Source organism: Sinocyclocheilus anshuiensis, unplaced genomic scaffold, assembly GCF_001515605.1.
Source record: "Sinocyclocheilus anshuiensis isolate Anshui unplaced genomic scaffold, SAMN03320099.WGS_v1.1 scaffold257, whole genome shotgun sequence".
NCBI lineage: Eukaryota > Metazoa > Chordata > Actinopteri > Cypriniformes > Cyprinidae > Sinocyclocheilus > Sinocyclocheilus anshuiensis.
In genome coordinates this window covers 1665825-1683098 of record NW_015539889.1, presented here as the reverse complement: position 1 = coordinate 1683098, position 17274 = coordinate 1665825, and the positions used below count along the sequence as shown (strand labels likewise).

At 36.0% G+C, this 17274-nt stretch overlaps 3 protein-coding genes across 4 annotated transcripts in view; 1 reads left to right on the top strand and 2 right to left on the bottom strand.

Moving 5' to 3' along the window:
* Window positions 1-2380, bottom strand: part of LOC107685721 (forkhead box protein J3-like) — a 146773-nt gene extending 144393 nt beyond the window's left edge. Inside the window, exon 1 of the mRNA XM_016482418.1 lies at window positions 2134-2380. The gene's annotated coding sequence lies outside the window, so the exon portion shown is untranslated. The remainder of the gene's footprint in view (window positions 1-2133) is intronic.
* A 1372-nt stretch (window positions 2381-3752) lies between these two features.
* Window positions 3753-6031, top strand: LOC107685733 (phosphopantothenate--cysteine ligase-like). 2 transcript variants are annotated; one of them, XM_016482434.1, is made up of 4 exons: window positions 3753-3873; window positions 4162-4702; window positions 4791-4894; window positions 5347-6031. In XM_016482434.1, the coding sequence occupies exons 2-4, from the start codon at window positions 4168-4170 to the stop codon at window positions 5665-5667; spliced, it is 960 nt and encodes a 319-aa protein (XP_016337920.1). In that variant the 5' UTR covers window positions 3753-3873; window positions 4162-4167; the 3' UTR covers window positions 5668-6031. The 2 variants fall into 2 exon arrangements, with proteins under 2 accessions (XP_016337920.1, XP_016337921.1); XM_016482435.1 differs by having other exon boundaries at window positions 3757-3857.
* Window positions 6032-6216: 185 nt separating this feature from the next.
* Window positions 6217-10342, bottom strand: LOC107685732 (something about silencing protein 10-like). Its single transcript, XM_016482433.1, has 16 exons — window positions 10157-10342; window positions 9741-9825; window positions 9610-9666; window positions 9469-9525; window positions 9225-9348; window positions 8985-9053; window positions 8751-8872; window positions 8508-8660; window positions 8326-8397; window positions 8124-8164; window positions 7358-7454; window positions 7146-7262; window positions 6936-7069; window positions 6797-6851; window positions 6563-6670; window positions 6217-6463 (listed from the first exon to the last, which is right to left on the bottom strand). Exons 1-16 carry the CDS (start codon window positions 10171-10173, stop codon window positions 6371-6373), a joined length of 1401 nt encoding a protein of 466 aa, XP_016337919.1. The 5' UTR covers window positions 10174-10342; the 3' UTR covers window positions 6217-6370.
* Between the last annotated feature and the right edge of the window lie 6932 nt (window positions 10343-17274).

The window sequence follows — 17274 nt, the reverse complement described above, 5'->3', positions numbered from 1 at the left end:
TAGTCTGCTATTCCATTTTACATCAATACAAAAGTACAGAACATTACAGAGTTTAAAATGTACAGCATAATTTTCATGACTCATATTACTTTTTATACAAATGTAACAATGTTCTTAATGCAATAATTGTAAATACTAAAAGGCAGCAGTTTCAGCACAAGAACCACCAGGCGTGTTCTGACAGGCAACTGATGGTTCAATCATTTTCTGCGTTCTGTGGGCTGACAACCCAAAGACAAACAAGTCTGGTGCTAATGTGAATCTTTCACACTATTGTACTGCTATGCTGAATGGGTGGGGAAAATATGTCCCGGGTAGTTCACATATGTCCATCATTCAATATTTTAAGCATGCTAGTTCATAATTCAACAGTCTCTCCATTTGTACTTTAATCTCTAGTGAATGAGGAGGGGGAGAAAATCCCATTAGAACTCATTAAATGCTGTTGGTCAATCCTCATCAGGCCAATACAAATGTAACATGCATGCAAAAATATGCAGACAAGCTGTCATTGACAACATAAGACAAGACACTACAGTCAAAACCATTGTTTTTTCATGCACTGGTCAATTTTGAGATATCAGTCTATCTTGCTTCTATAACATGTCTTCTTTTCATACTAGTGAAAAAAAACACCCAAAATTCACATAAAAAAAAGACCTTTTTATCTTTTTGCATCTGTAGAATTCAATTACAATACATATCTTTAAAGGCTGTTTTCTCTGAACGAATTAGTTTTTTTTCTCCTGCACTGAGCAATAATCCTTCACTTCAGTAGCACTTACAGAGCTTTATTCCTATCTATATTCTGTATTTAGAGTAGCTTATTTATATACCACTTACCTGACTGTATATAACATTTTACTACTGTTGCCAGTATTTTCTGTTTTATGGAGTGATAAATAGAGATACCAAAAAATACTCTTAATACGTCAACAAAATGAAACTAAAATTCAATTTATGCAATTACGCAAATGAGTGCATAATTAATTACATCACACCTCATATTTAAACATACTATTTAAAAAACTGGAATACAAAACAATTGCCATATTGTACTGTGATTAATCAACTGGGGAAGTATAGTGATGTCTACTTGTTACCATATTCAACTGTGGTGTCTTGCCTTAATGTCAAATTATAAACGTTAGACATCGCGATATAAACAACAAGAAAACAAATTAAACAGAGCACAACATGACAGCAAAGGTCTGTTCTTGCAGCAGCTAAGGGGGGAAATCCAAATAACTGACAGACAGCGGGTCACATTCCAGCAGCTAAACAGACGGGGGACTAGTCTTGCACTGACTAGATATGACAGTCTATATATGATGTGTATAAAATCTTACAAATATCGCTCAATGTAAGATCAGAACTGCTGAAACTGACTATTATTATAACCTGTCGTCGAATTCACCCAAAGTGCTACTTCATCCAGCATATGCTGACAGAGAGGTAAATAACTCGTGCAAAACTTCATAAATTCACACTAAAAATCTCAATAACGCTCCATAAACAATCTTACACCTCTTGTTCGCACAAAAACCCAAGTTATATGAATCTTAATGGCACCACAAGTTGGCCAGGATTCGTATTTAAAATGACACGCAGCTGCCGCACGTCTGTTTTCAAAATATTAATAGACACGGCCTCCACCTCCAACTACTGTTAGCTGACAGGACCAAAAGTTGCTCGTTTGGCAGTTCCCGGTCGAAGAGCTCCCTTCCAGCTCGGCTTACTGACCGAGTTTCAGTCACAAATGTTGCAAGTCAGACGCCTGTCAAATACGCGAACAAATAGCAGGCGAGCTAAAGTAAAGCTGGCGGCTAATTAGCAGCTCACTCTCGCTACCTGTTTGACAAACACCGTATTGGCGGCTAGCTGCTTGCTAACTAACGTTAAACTTGTTCTCTTGTGACAGTGGAGCTTGCAGTGTCCCCATCTGCCCCCGAACGACGGCGCCAACAGCAGCAGCATACCACTTGAGGCCTGAACGTCCTTCCTTCCGCTCTGCTCAGAACTTAACAGTTAAGCACCACACAACTAATACTTAAAGTCGTCCATTTTTCGCGGGCCCTGACTTCAACTTCGCGAGCTCCATGTCGTGATCTCGTAACGTTCACCCGCACTCACCCGGGCTCGTGTCCGCTACTGGAGGCCAGTGCAGGTCTGTCAAAGTTAGCCGTCCCCTCCCTCCTTTTTCGATCACAGCTCCCTCTCTCTCCTCGAAACGAGCCACAGCTCTCCGTGTTTATCGTGGGTTTGAGACCCGCAATCCCTTTACTGGTTTGTCCGTGGCGTCTCCTAGGTTCTCCCCCTCTCTCTCTCGCTCGCTCGCTCGCTCGCTCTTTTCGTCTTTCTCTCCGAATAGCTAACATCCGGGGACTGCGCGGATCAAAAATCCGGAACTACTTTTGGACATTAGCCGGAGAACGGCCCACTGTACCAAGCTGCGACAGGCTTTGCAGCCGGAAAGTAGTGCCTTTAGTGTACAAGAATATTATCACGAGAATTATTATAAATGGCTTTTCTTCAGCACAACCATACCATATGATAAAAAACAATTTCGAAAATTAAATGTACTAATCGATTCAATCGTAAATCCTTTGTCGAAAGAGTAGCAGTATATCCGAATATACATTTAAAAGATGTAGATAGTTCCCAACATGTTTTTTTTTTTAATGTTTTTTTAAATGTATTGATCAAATGAAGTTGGTTTTATACTGTTATTAGTTTTTGTCTGGTTTTAAATCAGACAATTCGTGGATGTTGAGTTACCACAGTGGATTGTGATTTCGTCCGGAATTTTCTGAACTATTTTAATATTAATCAGTATTTAAAATATTAAATACCTATTCTGTTAATAAGAAACGTTATTACTGCTAATAATGGTGCCGTTCATAAAGCTTTTGGCACATGGGTAACGATATATGTAGGCCTACTAATATAATTGTTCCTAATAAAAGATGTGGACAGCACCCCAAAATTATGTAATAAAATAATAATAATAATACATTAAATAAAGACGTTTCCCCACTTTGATCCGTTTGTCTGGAGGAAGAAAAATATTCCTCATTTGTTTTACTTTTGTGGTACACTCACTGATCTATAATAGAGAAGTAAATAGTCATATTCAGAGAATAGTCATTATATAGATCAGTACACCACGTGTTTCTGGTTTCAAATAACTTCCTCGTTTATTTTATTTATTGCTTATTTTAATTATTATTGTTATTTTAATAGTTGCGAATCTTAAAATAAAGAGTATTTATTCATTTGTAGGATATGTAAATATCACATTTACAATGCGAAGTTTTCATGACCCCAGTCCTAAATGTTTGCAAAATGATTTGCAACTTTTAAGCTGTAAAATGCTACTTATTTTGTATTGCTTAAACAATGCTGCCCCCTGTGAACCTGAATGTGAATTACCTGTTTTACAAATATTTTGCAGCTCATTCCTCCTTCAAATTCTACATTATAAATGTATTTGATATGTTGGATGGATGATTATGCTACTGTTTATTGACCACAGTAAATTAAATATATTAAATAAATTACGTAATTTACTCTCCTTATTTTATCTCTGTTTTCTTGTGTACTTGTCTTTCATACCACTGTGGTCCATGTTTCCCATAAAAGCAGAAAGAACAACAGTCACCTGAAAACCTTTATTTTGGAAATTTCACGGCAGCCCTCTGAAAGAGCCAATCACAACATCCGAAGCTGCGCATGCGCAGTTTGCGCACATCAACCATAATAAGTTTGCGGGAACTGCTCCTGTTGATCTGTCACACACCAAGTCCAAGTTTATCAGGGTCATTCGCTGGTGAATTATATTCTTTAGAGTTTTATTTGTGAGTGAGCAAACAGGTAAACCCTTGTTTATCAACGTGATAATAAGAGAAGATTACACTGACAGCGAGAATGTATCTTTCTCACACTTAACTTTAAATTAGTGCAAGAACTTCGTCAAATACTCATCTGACTTTAGTTGACCAACAGTGTATTGCTCAGGGACAATTATGTAGCATGTAATGTCATATTACTTTGGGTCTGAAATCTGTCTGATCTTCTTGAGCTTATTTCTAATTCCAAATGGTCATTCATAAACGCTTGCAAAATGATAACACTTTAATAACTAAAACTTTATTCTTTTAGGTTTCAATGGCCCACTCTGAGCCCTCAGCCTCAAAGGCAGTGGATGGAGGACTGTCTGAAGAGTTTGCGGTCCCCTCTCATGCGGAGGAGGTCAAGAAACTCATGGCAGAGTTTGCCGAACATCACGGATCGGCCGGGCGCAGAGTAGTTCTGATCACCTCGGGAGGAACTAAAGTTCCTCTGGAATCCCGAACAGTACGGTTCCTGGACAACTTCAGCAGTGGTCGGCGAGGGGCCTCCTCTGCCGAGTATTTTCTGGACTCAGGCTATGCAGTGATCTTTCTGCACAGGCATCGTTCTCTCTACCCATACACTCGTCTGTACACAGGGGTCAGTTTACTGGATAGCATACGATCAGAGAGTGGTAAGGAGGACGCTGGTCAGATCCTGGTGGATCAGAACGCGCTTCCAAACATTGCAAAGGTTTTAAAGCGCTATCAGGCGGTGAAAGCGGCAGGATTACTGCTGCCAGTGGAATTCAACACCTTGTCGGAGTACCTCCATCTACTCAAGGCTGCAGCTCAAGCATTAAGCTCCATAGGTGAACAAAGCCATTTTTTGATTACTTGAGGCTGAATACGTTTGTAGTGGGATTACTAGTTGTATTCATTTCTGTTTTTCCCTCCTAGGGTCCAAGGCAATGTTTTATTTGGCTGCTGCTGTTTCTGATTTCTACATCCCAGCATATGAAATGCCAGAACACAAAATCCAGTCCTCTAATGGGCCACTTCAGGTGTTGTATAATAAATACAAATATTAATTCAGTCTTCTAGGCCAGGGGTTTTCAATCTCTTAGATTGCCACAGACCCCCAAATATGATCATCCTCGTGCAAGGGACCCCCATTCTAAAATTTTAAAAAAGTAGCTATATATTTTCATGGATAAAGACCAAATTTATGTGAAAAATTAATATGATAAATGTATTATTTTAATAAATATTTAGTTTTTATTATGTTATATTAATGTTTTTTTCTACTAACTAAAGTACTGTGCTGTTTGATCTATTATTTTTCATTATATTAGATTTATTTAAAATATCATTTATATATATTTTATATTTAAGAAGTTCATGGTTTATTTCTTTTTTTTTTTTTTTTACACCCATCTGCTATGCTACATTTAGTTAATCTAGACTCCAAACAACATATAACATGTCATTCCTCTGCTTGTTTAATGTTATTTAGATAAGTATGAAGATGGTTCCCAAGATGCTGTCCCCACTGGTGAAGGACTGGGCACCTAAGGCATTCGTCATCTCTTTCAAGCTGGAAACGGACCCCTCCATCCTTCTGGAGCGAGCACGGCGTGCCTTAGAAACATACAACCACCAGGCAGTGGTTGCAAATGTTCTTGACACACGCCGTGGTTATGTGGTTGTTGTCACCAAGGACACGCAACAAGAGCTGGTCCTCACAGATGAGGAAGTGCAAAAAGAGGTAGAGATTGAGGACAGGATTGTCAGTAATCTGACTGCAGCACACAGTCAATTTATGTCTCAAGTATAAAAAAAACCATGCTGTGATTTTGTCGCATGTACTGTAGGCTCAAGGCAGATCTGGGATCAGTTTTTGTTGTATTGTAATAATTCTGGTTCAAATTTTAATAGAGAAACTGATCCTGGAAAGTTGACTTCTGGTTGTGTCGCTCCAAATAACATCTGCAAGTTCAGAAACTTCTCTGTTGTAAAATGAATGTTTATTAGAGATCTAATAATTTCCTTTATATTAATTTCCTCTGTACAAAAAGATCTTATTTCATCTGCTTTCTTTGGATATTAATCAGTTTAAAAACACAAAATATGCTTCAGTAATTATCCTAATGTTCCCTTTGCTTAGTATTTTTTTAAACTTCAAGTCCATCTGCAAGAAATCTCACGCTTTAACAGCCGATGTAAATTAAAAATTAAATAATATTATATAATGTATGTGTAATGTATAAAAAATAAACTTTCTCCAATAAACATTAAACGTGTTAATACTTTTGAGGTTTAAAACATGTTTAATATGCTAACAGTTTTGAAATGCACATAAAACAAAAAATAACTTTTACTGTGATCAGAACTTGATTTTATTTGCTGTTTGAGCAGTTGCACAAAACATGTCAAATCCATCTGTTAATATCTGTGATAGTGAGTATAAACATTGCAGAAACACCAGAAAAGTCCATATTAATATCTCATTCAAGTTTGCATGAGTATCATCTGTAGATTTATGACTTGAGTTTGATGCTCCTCTTGACTCCAGCACGAATACCAGACCATTCTCCACTGTATCTTGTCTCCTCACGCCGCACCTCACGAACCTGACACAAATAATCTGCAGTCAGTGTCCGTTTTGAGTAGTGATACCTTAAATGTCACAAACAAAAGTGAATTACAGAAATGAATCCTATGACACTTACCTGACCCTTCCGACGAATCTGGGCACGTCTGAACTTCTCTCTGTGTTTGACTCTGGGATTCCGATCAATCTTCTTCCTCTTGGGTGTGAGCCCTTTGTTCTTGGACATCTTTTCACAAAACATGATTTGGTTATGATAACACTGTCCCTAATATAACTTTCAGGACACAAGTTCAAGTTTTTTGAAAATTGTTTGGGTGCGAGTTGCATGCATCATTTAACCACAACACCTCACCTGATAGGTGATCCTTCTTTTAGCATCTCCGTCCATCTTTTCCTCCTCCACCAATCTGGAAATGAAGTCAGTGACAATTAGGTTTCTGAAGCATTATTTATGACAAACTGCAAGTGCTGAATGTTGTAAACGGACTCACCTGTCCTCGTTCTGCATCTCGCTCTTCTTCCTCTTAAGTTTCTGTCTCTCCGCCATGGCATTATAAAAGCGCAGATTTGCTTCCTCATCTGATTCTGACTCCTCTGCTTCTTCCAACCTAGCCTTTTCTGAAACCTAAAATATAGACATGTCAGACTCAGAAAAAAGCCAATGTTCTAACTTGCATAAACTAAAATGGAAAAGTAATTACTTTGATATGTTTGCTGCCCGCTGATCTCTTCACAGTTCGGTCTTGCTGTTCTCCAGAGAGAAGCTGACGCAGTTGAGAAGCCAGTCTAGCATCTACCGCTCCTAGTTCATTTATCAGCTGTGAAAGTGATAGAGATGAAGTTTTCCAAGCTTATGTTTTTTTTTTTTTTTTTATGAATACCTGTGAAAAAGGGTAAACTTGTTTGTACTTACATTTCTGTAGGTCAGCAATCTCTCAATCACAGGATGATTATGTGCTGGAATTCGTTTGGCTTTTAGAACCAAATAAAAACTAATGTTTGTGCAATAGCTGGAAAAAAAAGGGAATATTCATAGTGAAAATGGTACAATGACAATAGTGTAATTATTCCATTCAAGTCAAGGAATGTTCATATGTAAAAACAGAAATGCACTACTGTTCAAAAGTTTTTTTAAGATTTTTAAATGTTGTTAAAAGATGCCTCTTATATAATTTATTGGATCAAAATACAGTAAAAATAGTAATATTGTAAAATACAATTTAAAATAACTCTTTTCTACTTTAATACATTTTAAAATGTAATTTATTTATGTGATGGCAAAGCTGAATTTTCAGCATCATTACTCCAGTCTTCAGTGTCACATGATCCTTCAGAAATCATTCTAATATGCTGACGTGCTCAAGAAACAGTTCTTAGAATTATCAATGATGAAAGCAGTTGTGCTGCTTAATATTTTTTGTGGAAACCATGATACTCTTTTTAGGAACAGCATTTATTTTAAAGAGAAATCTTTTGTAACAATGTAAAAGTATTTACGGTCACTTTTGATCAATTTAATGCATCCTTGCTAAATAAAAGTTTTTCTTTCAAAAAAAAAAAAAATGTCACTGACCACAAACTTTGGATTGGTATGTTTGTGCGATGACTATAAATATTATGTAATATAAATATTTCCATCACAGAATTAGACTACATAAAATGTTGTAGGTAAGGCTTACTTAAGATAAAGCCGCTGTTTGGTAATGAGGTATTTTGCACCCTAGAGGATGAAAAGGATACAAAGCAAAAACTGAAAATAATAACAAATTAACAACAAAAACAACGTACATTAGACTCAATTTTAAAGTATAATTACATATAAATTAAATAACAGTCTAAAAAACATATATTAACAGCTATAATTAGGTAGATTTAACTAGCCTTTCCAGGAGGAATCTGTCCATCTTTGACCATCTCCACAAGGGGCTGAACTTCATCCCTCAATTCTGTAAGCTGAGTATGCAATAAATACTCAAAATTATCAATAAAACAGCATTGAGGGAATACTCTTATTGTCTTGCAATGCATAAAGCTGCATAAATGTCATTGCTGCAACCTTCTACCTTTGCTTTGAAGTCCTGAATAAGTTCCAACAACTCTGGGGATTCTTTCTTAAGCAGTTTGAGCTTTTCCTTCTGTGACATGGTCTTCAAATCCTTTACAATTCTTTCCTCTTTTTCAACCTCCTTCTCCACTTCAGCCTCTGCTGCAAACTCCTAATAGACCACAGGAAGGGTACAATAACTTTGGGTAATATGATGCAAACACCCAAACTGTACTGATACCTTTAGAAATAAATGTAGTACCTCGAGCAGGTTTAGATCATAGTCTTCCTCACTTAGGTTGGCTGCCAATCTCTTTTGAATTTTTTTGGCCTCCTCTTCCTCTTCTTTGTCTTCTGCCTCCATGTCTTCAAGAGATTTGCACTCTTCAAAATACACAAATCAAACATGCTAGAATATGTTTATATTATACATACGCATAATAATATACAACTATAATAACTCATACATATGAAGGTAAAATGAAGAAAGGCCTACTTTTAGTGATATAATCAGAATCATAGAAAATCTTCTTTTTGTTTCCCCAAGCCATGTCATTTGGGAGATCTGGAAGAATGGAAATTGAAGTGTCAGAGACAATGCTTCAAACATCTATGAGCATTTTTTAAAGTGGAAAAACATACTTTTATATGCTTGAGTATCATGAGTATTGTATTGCATAAACACACACACACACACAAACAGTGTTATATTTGGCTAATCTTTAAAGCACATTACCATCATCTTGTTTTCCTTCCAGGTCACTCTCCATGTCGGTCTCCTCTTCATTATCCTCTTCCAGCACTTCCTCCTCCTCTTCATCATCATCCGAATCAGAAAGTGTCAGGGGCATGATCTCCTCCTAGAGAGAAAAACCAAGATCACCATGCAAAGCGGAAAAAGGTCAAACTATCACCATCAGTGAAAAGTCTCATGTTACCAGTAACAAAACAATTGTTCTGCAGTTGTTTTATTTTCTTACCACTTTATCTTCATCCTCTTGATCGCTGTCTTCTTGAATCCCTTGAGCCAAAAGTTTCTATAGACCAAAGTCAGAATATTAAGTAATAGGAAAGTATTGTGACACTTCATGCTTAAAGAACATGGGGAAACTATAACTCACTGAGATTTTTTCATTGTGGAATTGATCTATCTTATCCTCCACATACTTTGACGATTTCTGATGAGAAAAACACAAAGTTATTTATAATCAGAAAATAATAATATAAAACAATTTTTATCCAAAACAATTACCTTATCTGGAATGACTTCGTCTTTATAAGCTTCATCGTCGCTGTCGTATTCTTGTTGCTTCTTTGCTCTAGGCTTTTTTACTATCCTTTGAAGTGGGGGAAAATGCAAAAAAAAGAAAAAAAGCATTTGCCGTATTACTACAATTCAATGGTAAAATCACAGAGAACTTAATTATATATATTTGCACTGATATTTGTTGAGCAGACGTCTGCCTACATAGCTATCTCGGGTCTATTTATACAAATTTGTTAGTAAACACGACGATGCAAAATACAATAAATTGGTGGGGTTAACCATGGATTTTTAAACATTTGTTTCATAAACTGATATATATCTGCTCTGCATGATCAAGGTTCTACCATTGTGATAACGAGAAGAAACCAGCAATAAATTACATAGACAACTAAACTACATACCTTCTTGCTCGGACCATGCTGTCATCGGTTAATAAAAATGATTAAATATTCGTAAAGTTCACAAATAGCGTATAGCTCATAAACCAAAACACAACTTTATGAAAACAGATCAACAACTATCGGCCTGCACTTCCCACATGCGTTTAGAACGGGAAGTAAACCATTAACGAGTACTTCCCCCACAGCGTGAGTCTATGTCAAAATAAAAGTCTCAACAGACAATTTCTTTGTTTCAGAATATACACCGCGTTAGAACCTTATCGGCTTACATTTAATATACTATATATGTATGTGTGTGTGTGTGCGTGTGTGTGTGTGTGTGTGTGTGTGTAAATATTTAAATGTAGAATTTACCAAACATTGCTGGAAAACATTGCCATACAATGATTTGTTTATAATTTTCAGCTCATTCTAACTAGTCTAATTAGATGATAAATAGCTAGATTACCTTTTTAGCACTACAACAAGTAGAAAAACCATTACGCCTATGGGATGTCCCCACTTTTCACAAAAACAAACCTGTGTGTGTGTGTGTTTTCAGTTTCAAATTGATATATCAATATCAATTGGTTGTTGTACGTATAATACTGCCAAAATAATCTACAAAACACGAACATTGACAGGAAAGAGAAAATGAAATCATTAATAAAAACCTTTTTATAAATGCCAAAACCATTCATAAAAATAATGTAAAAAAAAATAAATGTAGCGTACATCAATAATGCCATACATGTTCTTGCCATTAATAAAAACAATATCTATATATTTATCTATCTATCTGTCTATCTGTCTAAATGTCTCTGGCCAGACAGATATTTGTCTGTCTGTCAGTCTGTCTGTCTGACTGACTATCTATCTCAGTGTTTCCCAACCTTTTTTTTTAGCCATGGCAGAGTTTTGACAAGTAAAAAGCCCACAGCACACCACTAAGCACTGAAATATAGCAAAATTTCACAAACAAGCATTGCTACAAATGGCATATTAAAACCGGATATTATGTTAAAAGTAGTACTCCCACGGCACAGGTATGGGAACACAAGGTCAGGTAGCTTTATGCTGTTGGTGATGATAAAACAACAAATGTACACATTGTCGCTGTCGGGCAGAAACCTGTTCCTGTTCCCATGTCCAAAATCACTGACACTTTCAGGAAATGTGCAAAAAAATAAAAAAATAAATAAATATATATTTATATATTTGGCTTTATATATGATCAGTCACTTGCATGTGCCATTATAATATTAATATTTTATGAAAATCAAGCTAAAATGGAGTTAGGAGGTTTTGACCAGCGAATGTCGGCAATGTACAATAAAAAAAAATAATATTATTCCTGGAGCTAAAGTGGAAGGAGAGCAAAACACATGAATCTGCCATAAATAATGGTTCCTGACAGTGGACTGCCAGCCACTAGACAGGCAGGCAAGCACTGGCAGGTCAGTTTTCAGGAACTTACAGGTTATAAATTTTAGCTATATGGGCGCAGTTTTTTGTTGTTGAAAACATTTGGCCAAAATCTCATGATATAAAAGATGAAGCGCTATGCACTGGATATTTATAACAGTATATTAGCTAACGTTACACCTAATGCTGGGTTGTTTCAACCCAATTTAGGGTCAGCAGTTGGATTAGTCCATATTTGACCCATTCTGAATGGAAGGCGGCACAGAGGTTGGGAAACACTGATCCATCCATCCATGTGAGATTAGTATGATGTGAGATTAGTATGTAGTATGTGAGATTCAGAATGCAGTGCGAAAGCAAAATGGATGCAGGCAAAATGGAAAGAATTCTGTAGCCTATGTTGTGTGAAGAAAATTTCAAAAATATGAAGTTGGAAGGAGATATTGAGGAGAAATACAATAAGATAATAGAATAGATTATTTCTGTAGCAAACAAATCTATACCTTTAAAGGTAATAGAAAGAAAAAGAAAAGTGTACCGTTGTGGTCTGAATAATTTCCAGTAAGGCATTTCGGATTTTAAAAAAGGTTAATTAGATACAATTGTAGAATATCAGAAGAAAAGGCAACTGCAAGAAGGGTAATTAAAAGTGCAAAAAGAAAGGCTTGGCAGGAGTTTTGCAATACAATTGGGAGAGAGACTGAAATGCATGTGATATGGAGAATGATTAGGAAAATTAATGGTATTAATAATTATAAACACATCCCTGTAATTAAAGAGGAAGGGGAGATGGCCATCACGGATAAGGAAAAGTCACAAGTCTTAGCTAAAACTTTTGATAACATTCATAGAAAACTTGGACGGTAAGTTCTTAAAAAGAAGACAAGTAAGTATAAGTAAAATATATGAGAAAGTTCATATGAAAAAAAAAAGAAGTTGATAGTAATGGATGAAGATTTTAATTCTTTTGAGTTAAAAATAGCCATTAACAATTCAAAGAATACAACACTAGGGAGACACATGATCAGTTACAGTATGTTAAAAAACTTACCAGAGGTAGCCATTGAAGCATTATTGGATAATCATATATGGAATGAAGGCACCTTACCCAAAGATTGGAAAAGTGCAATAGTGATACCAGTAGTGAAACCAGGGAAAGATGCAACAAAATCACAGTGGTTTATAGGAAGAAGAGATCTACAATGGATGCTCTGATATTATTTGAGAATGATGTTTAAAAAGCTTTAATAATCTAAGAATATCTTTTTGCGGTTTTCTTTGACATTGAAAAGGTATATGACACTTTATGGAGGGAAGGACGGTTAATTAAGCTAAATAAAATTGTAATGGGGGGAGAATGTATAATTGGATATTAGATTTCTTGAGTGTACATTCCAAGAATAGGTGAAGAAATGTTAGCATCGTATGATATCCTGAACGGGACTCCACAAGGAAATGTAATCAGTCTGATTCAGTAGATTAGGGATTGTAGTTTTCTGTATCAAAGACTCAATATATGGTTTTTACAAAGAAAAAGAAAATGGAACAAATGACTCTGAAATTATATGATTAACCATTAGAAAGAGTGACAGAATTCAAATATCTTGGATTCATCTTTGATGAGAAATCAACTTGGAAGAGACATATTAAGAAAATTGAAAACAAATGCAAAGGCATAATAAATTGCATGTCTTCAATAGCTAAGTATGAATGGGGAGCAAGAAAAAGTGCACTGTTACATACCAAGCCTTAATATTTTCTAGTATAGATTATGGGTGTACAGTTTATGGGGCTGGAGCTAAATCAGAATTGAAGAAACTGGATTATATACAGTCTAGAGCACCTAGAATCTGCTGTGGAGCAATAAGATCAACCCATCTAGATGCCATCAGGGTTGAAATGGAGATGCCATTCGATTTTAGAAGAGAAAAGCTTGCTATGATGTAACAGTTTTATGGAAGGCATAGAAAGGAAGAAGTAATAATTTCTAGATTAAGGTTGGGACACACAGGACTAAATTCACCACTTGCATTAATGGGGAAGCATGAAAATAGTATGTGTGATGAATGTGATATTTTAGAAACAGTAGAGCTGTTTAAATGTAGTAAATAAGATGATCAGCATAATAGTCTTTTTTAGCAATATAAAGAATAGACCAGTGAATGTCTTGGACCTTTTGGGAAAGGGTTTGAGAGATGATCATATATGGCGGTTTTAACATTTTTAGAGTTTACAGGATTAGATCACAGGAGGCCTAGCGTCTGACGATGATGCTTCTGCCCATCTCGGAGGTTGAGAAGCCCATTGTGGAAGCTGGAGGAGCTGAAGCATGTGCTCTGATGATCCTCTGGGGTCGGTGAGGTAGCCTATTACATGCTTATAATAATAATAATAATAATAATAATAAAAACAGCAATACAGATTCCTCAGCCATGTAAGTGAGTAAACTATACAGTAGGTGGCGGTTGGATGATGAGTTTAATTATTTTGAATTAAAATCAGCTATTAATAATTCAAAGAATACAACACCAGGTAAAGATATGATACGTTATAAAATATTAAAGAATCTACCAGCTAAAGCATTAGAAGCATTATTGGAATTGTATAATTATATATGGAATGAGGGTATCCTTCCTAAGCAATGGAAGACTACAATTGTGCTTCCTCTAGCTAAGCCTGGGAAAGACATAACAAAACCTAGTAGTTATAGACCCATCGCTCTTACCTCTACGCTATGTAAAGTCATGGAAAAAAATGATTGTGAGGCGACTGAATTACATTTTGGAGAAAAGGGGAGTGTTATCAACTTTTCAAAGTGGATTTAGGAAAAGTAGATCTACAGTAGATGCTTTGATACTATTTGAAAATGAAGTTTAAAAAGCCTGTATAATGAAAGAATACATGTTTGCAGTATTCTTTGATATAGAAAAGGCTTATGACACTTTGTGGAGGGAAGGTTTGCTAATTAAACTGAATAAATTAGGTATAGGTGGAAATTTTTATAATTGGGTTTTAGACTTTCTATTTGAACGTACCTTTCAGGTTAAAATTGGAGAAGAAATATCAGATCCTTATAACATTCTAAATGGAACTCCGCAGGGTAGTGCAATTAGCCCAATATTGTTTAATTTAATGATTAATTATGTTTTTGATTAAATAAAAAAACAGGAATAGGATTAGCACTTTATGCAGATGATGGAGCATTATGGAAGAGAGGACGCAATATTAAAAATGTAGTTAAAGGCATACAGGAATCAATTAAAAAAGTGGAGGAGTGGTCCCTGGATTGGAGTTTAAAATTTTCAGGTTCAAAAACAAAATATATGTTATTTACTAAGAACAAGAAGATTGAACATTTAGATTTGAAGTTGTATGATCAAACATTGGAAAGAGTACCAGTTTTTAAATACCTTGGTTTATGGTTTGATGAAAAATTAACATGGAAGGGACTACAGTGGGTTGAACAAGTCAGACCAAATAAAGTGGTAATATGTTCAGATTCGTCTTCAGTTTTAATTAGTACAGCACATGTGAGATCAGACAGAGAAGATTTATTAATGGAAGTGTATCTATCTTTATACAGATTGAAAGAGGCTGGAATAATGGTATATTTTTGTTGGGTGCCAGCACATGTTGGGGTATCTGGTAATGAAGTTGCTGATAAACTAGCAAAAAAAGCACTAGACAAGATGGAGGTGGATGTTAAAGTGCCTATGGGGAAAAAGGAGGCAAAGTCGATTTTAAAGAAAAAGTTAATGAATAAATGGCAAATTAGATGGGATAATAGCAGCACAGGGAGATGGTGTTATAATATTACGCAGACAGTAGGGAGGATAAATTGTCAGGGAAGAAATAGGAAAGAAGAGGTGTGGCTGTCTAGATTAAGACTGGGACATACAGGGTTGAAATCAACACTGGCACTTATGGGTTTACATGAAAATGGGTTATGCGATGTGGTATATCTGAAAATGTATATCATGTACTTTTTAGGTGTAGTAAATATAGTGTATATCGTGACATATTATTTAGTCACTTTGGGGAGGAAAGATTGACACATGAAGATATTTTAGGAAAAGGTTTAATGGATAGACGGGTATACAGAGCACTAATTAAATATATCTGACTCAGGTTTAGGATCTAGATTATAATATGTGTAGATGGGAGTATTCTACCTAATCTGGGGCATGAAGAGCTAATTGTGAGTGTTAGAGGAGCTGAACACGCAGCGCTAGCATGAGCATGTGATCTGAGTGCGCCATAGATTGGAGAGAATAGGAAACATCCACCAATGGTTTTTTTTTGTGGTTTGTTTTTTTAACTCAAATTTCTGGATATGGAAATTTGGAAGTTTACTTGACATTCAGTACAGTAGGTGGTGATAATGCTCCTAAGGAGTTATTCGCCATAAAACAAGAAGAATAAGTAGGTGGCGGTAATACTCATACACTCTAAAAAATGCTGGGTTAAATACAACCCAGTGCTGGGTAACATAGGGACAAACCCAGCAATTGGGTTGTTTTGACCCAGCGGTTGGGTTACTACCCAGAAGGTTGGGTTAAACATTTAACATTTAATAGATTTATAATAGCATAAATTATATGTATAATACCATAACAAATAAATGAATAACAATAGATGAATAATAGCAAGTAGATTAAAAGTAATGCATTATGGAATAATACAGAATAGACAATAATGAAGAATAAATGAATAGTAAATTATAAAGTAAAATAAATAATCATGAAATGTAGTTTTATAATAATATTGTGTAATAATTATTAAACAAAGTAAGACAAAGTAAGAAACACGTAAGGTGGGGAGAGAGAGTGTGTGGTTAGAATATGAGCAGGTAATTCTGGCCATTCATTCAGGGCTATTCTGGGTTGTAACTAGTACTAATACAACATTAGGCTGTGGAAGTAGAGCCTACTAAAGTTCTATTTTTGGCAAATATAAAAGCCTTTTCACACCAAAAGTGAAATGAATGAGCCTCAGGCTGAAGAGAAAGTAAATTTACGTCAGTACAGTAGAATGCAGAAGACATTCAACACACTTCAGCAATAAAAAAAAGACACACAAATGTTTGTCTTGCGGTCGAGCGACCAATGAGGCGTCTAGGGCTTCTTCTTCTTCTGATGTTTATTGGCGGTTTTGGCAAACCAACTTAAAGGTGCATTACCGCCACCTACTGATTTGGAGTGTGGAGTGAACAGATTTAGGCGTCTAGGGCTGCGTTCCAGTCCGTTTTTTATGCCCTTCACTCGCAAACTTCCCTCCGTCTCGTTTACTCGGATGTACGTCATTGATTACGTTGCATGAGTGCCCACTTTTGGCGGAACCCTTGGAATGGGCTGAACTGGAACGTCCTAAGCCCTTGATTACTTAGAATCAGCTATGGAGTTGGTTTATTGTTTACATTTTTTCCCTTATGAATTTGTTTGGTGCAGCATTCTATATGTATATAGGTATGTTTGGGCTGTTATAAATGTTAAAAAAATTTTTTGATATATTATAGAGTTGTTTGAGGTGGGGATAAATTAAACACCATCTGCGATGACGTCACAATCGTGTTGCATTGTGGTCTATGGAGCGGCCTGAAGTGTGCATATGAAGCAGACTCGCTCCCTCGTTCAAAATCGAGGGGTCGAGGGTCTGACCATATAAACTTCCCTCGTCCACTTCACGAAGTGGAACGCACTTCAAAATGGCAGCGG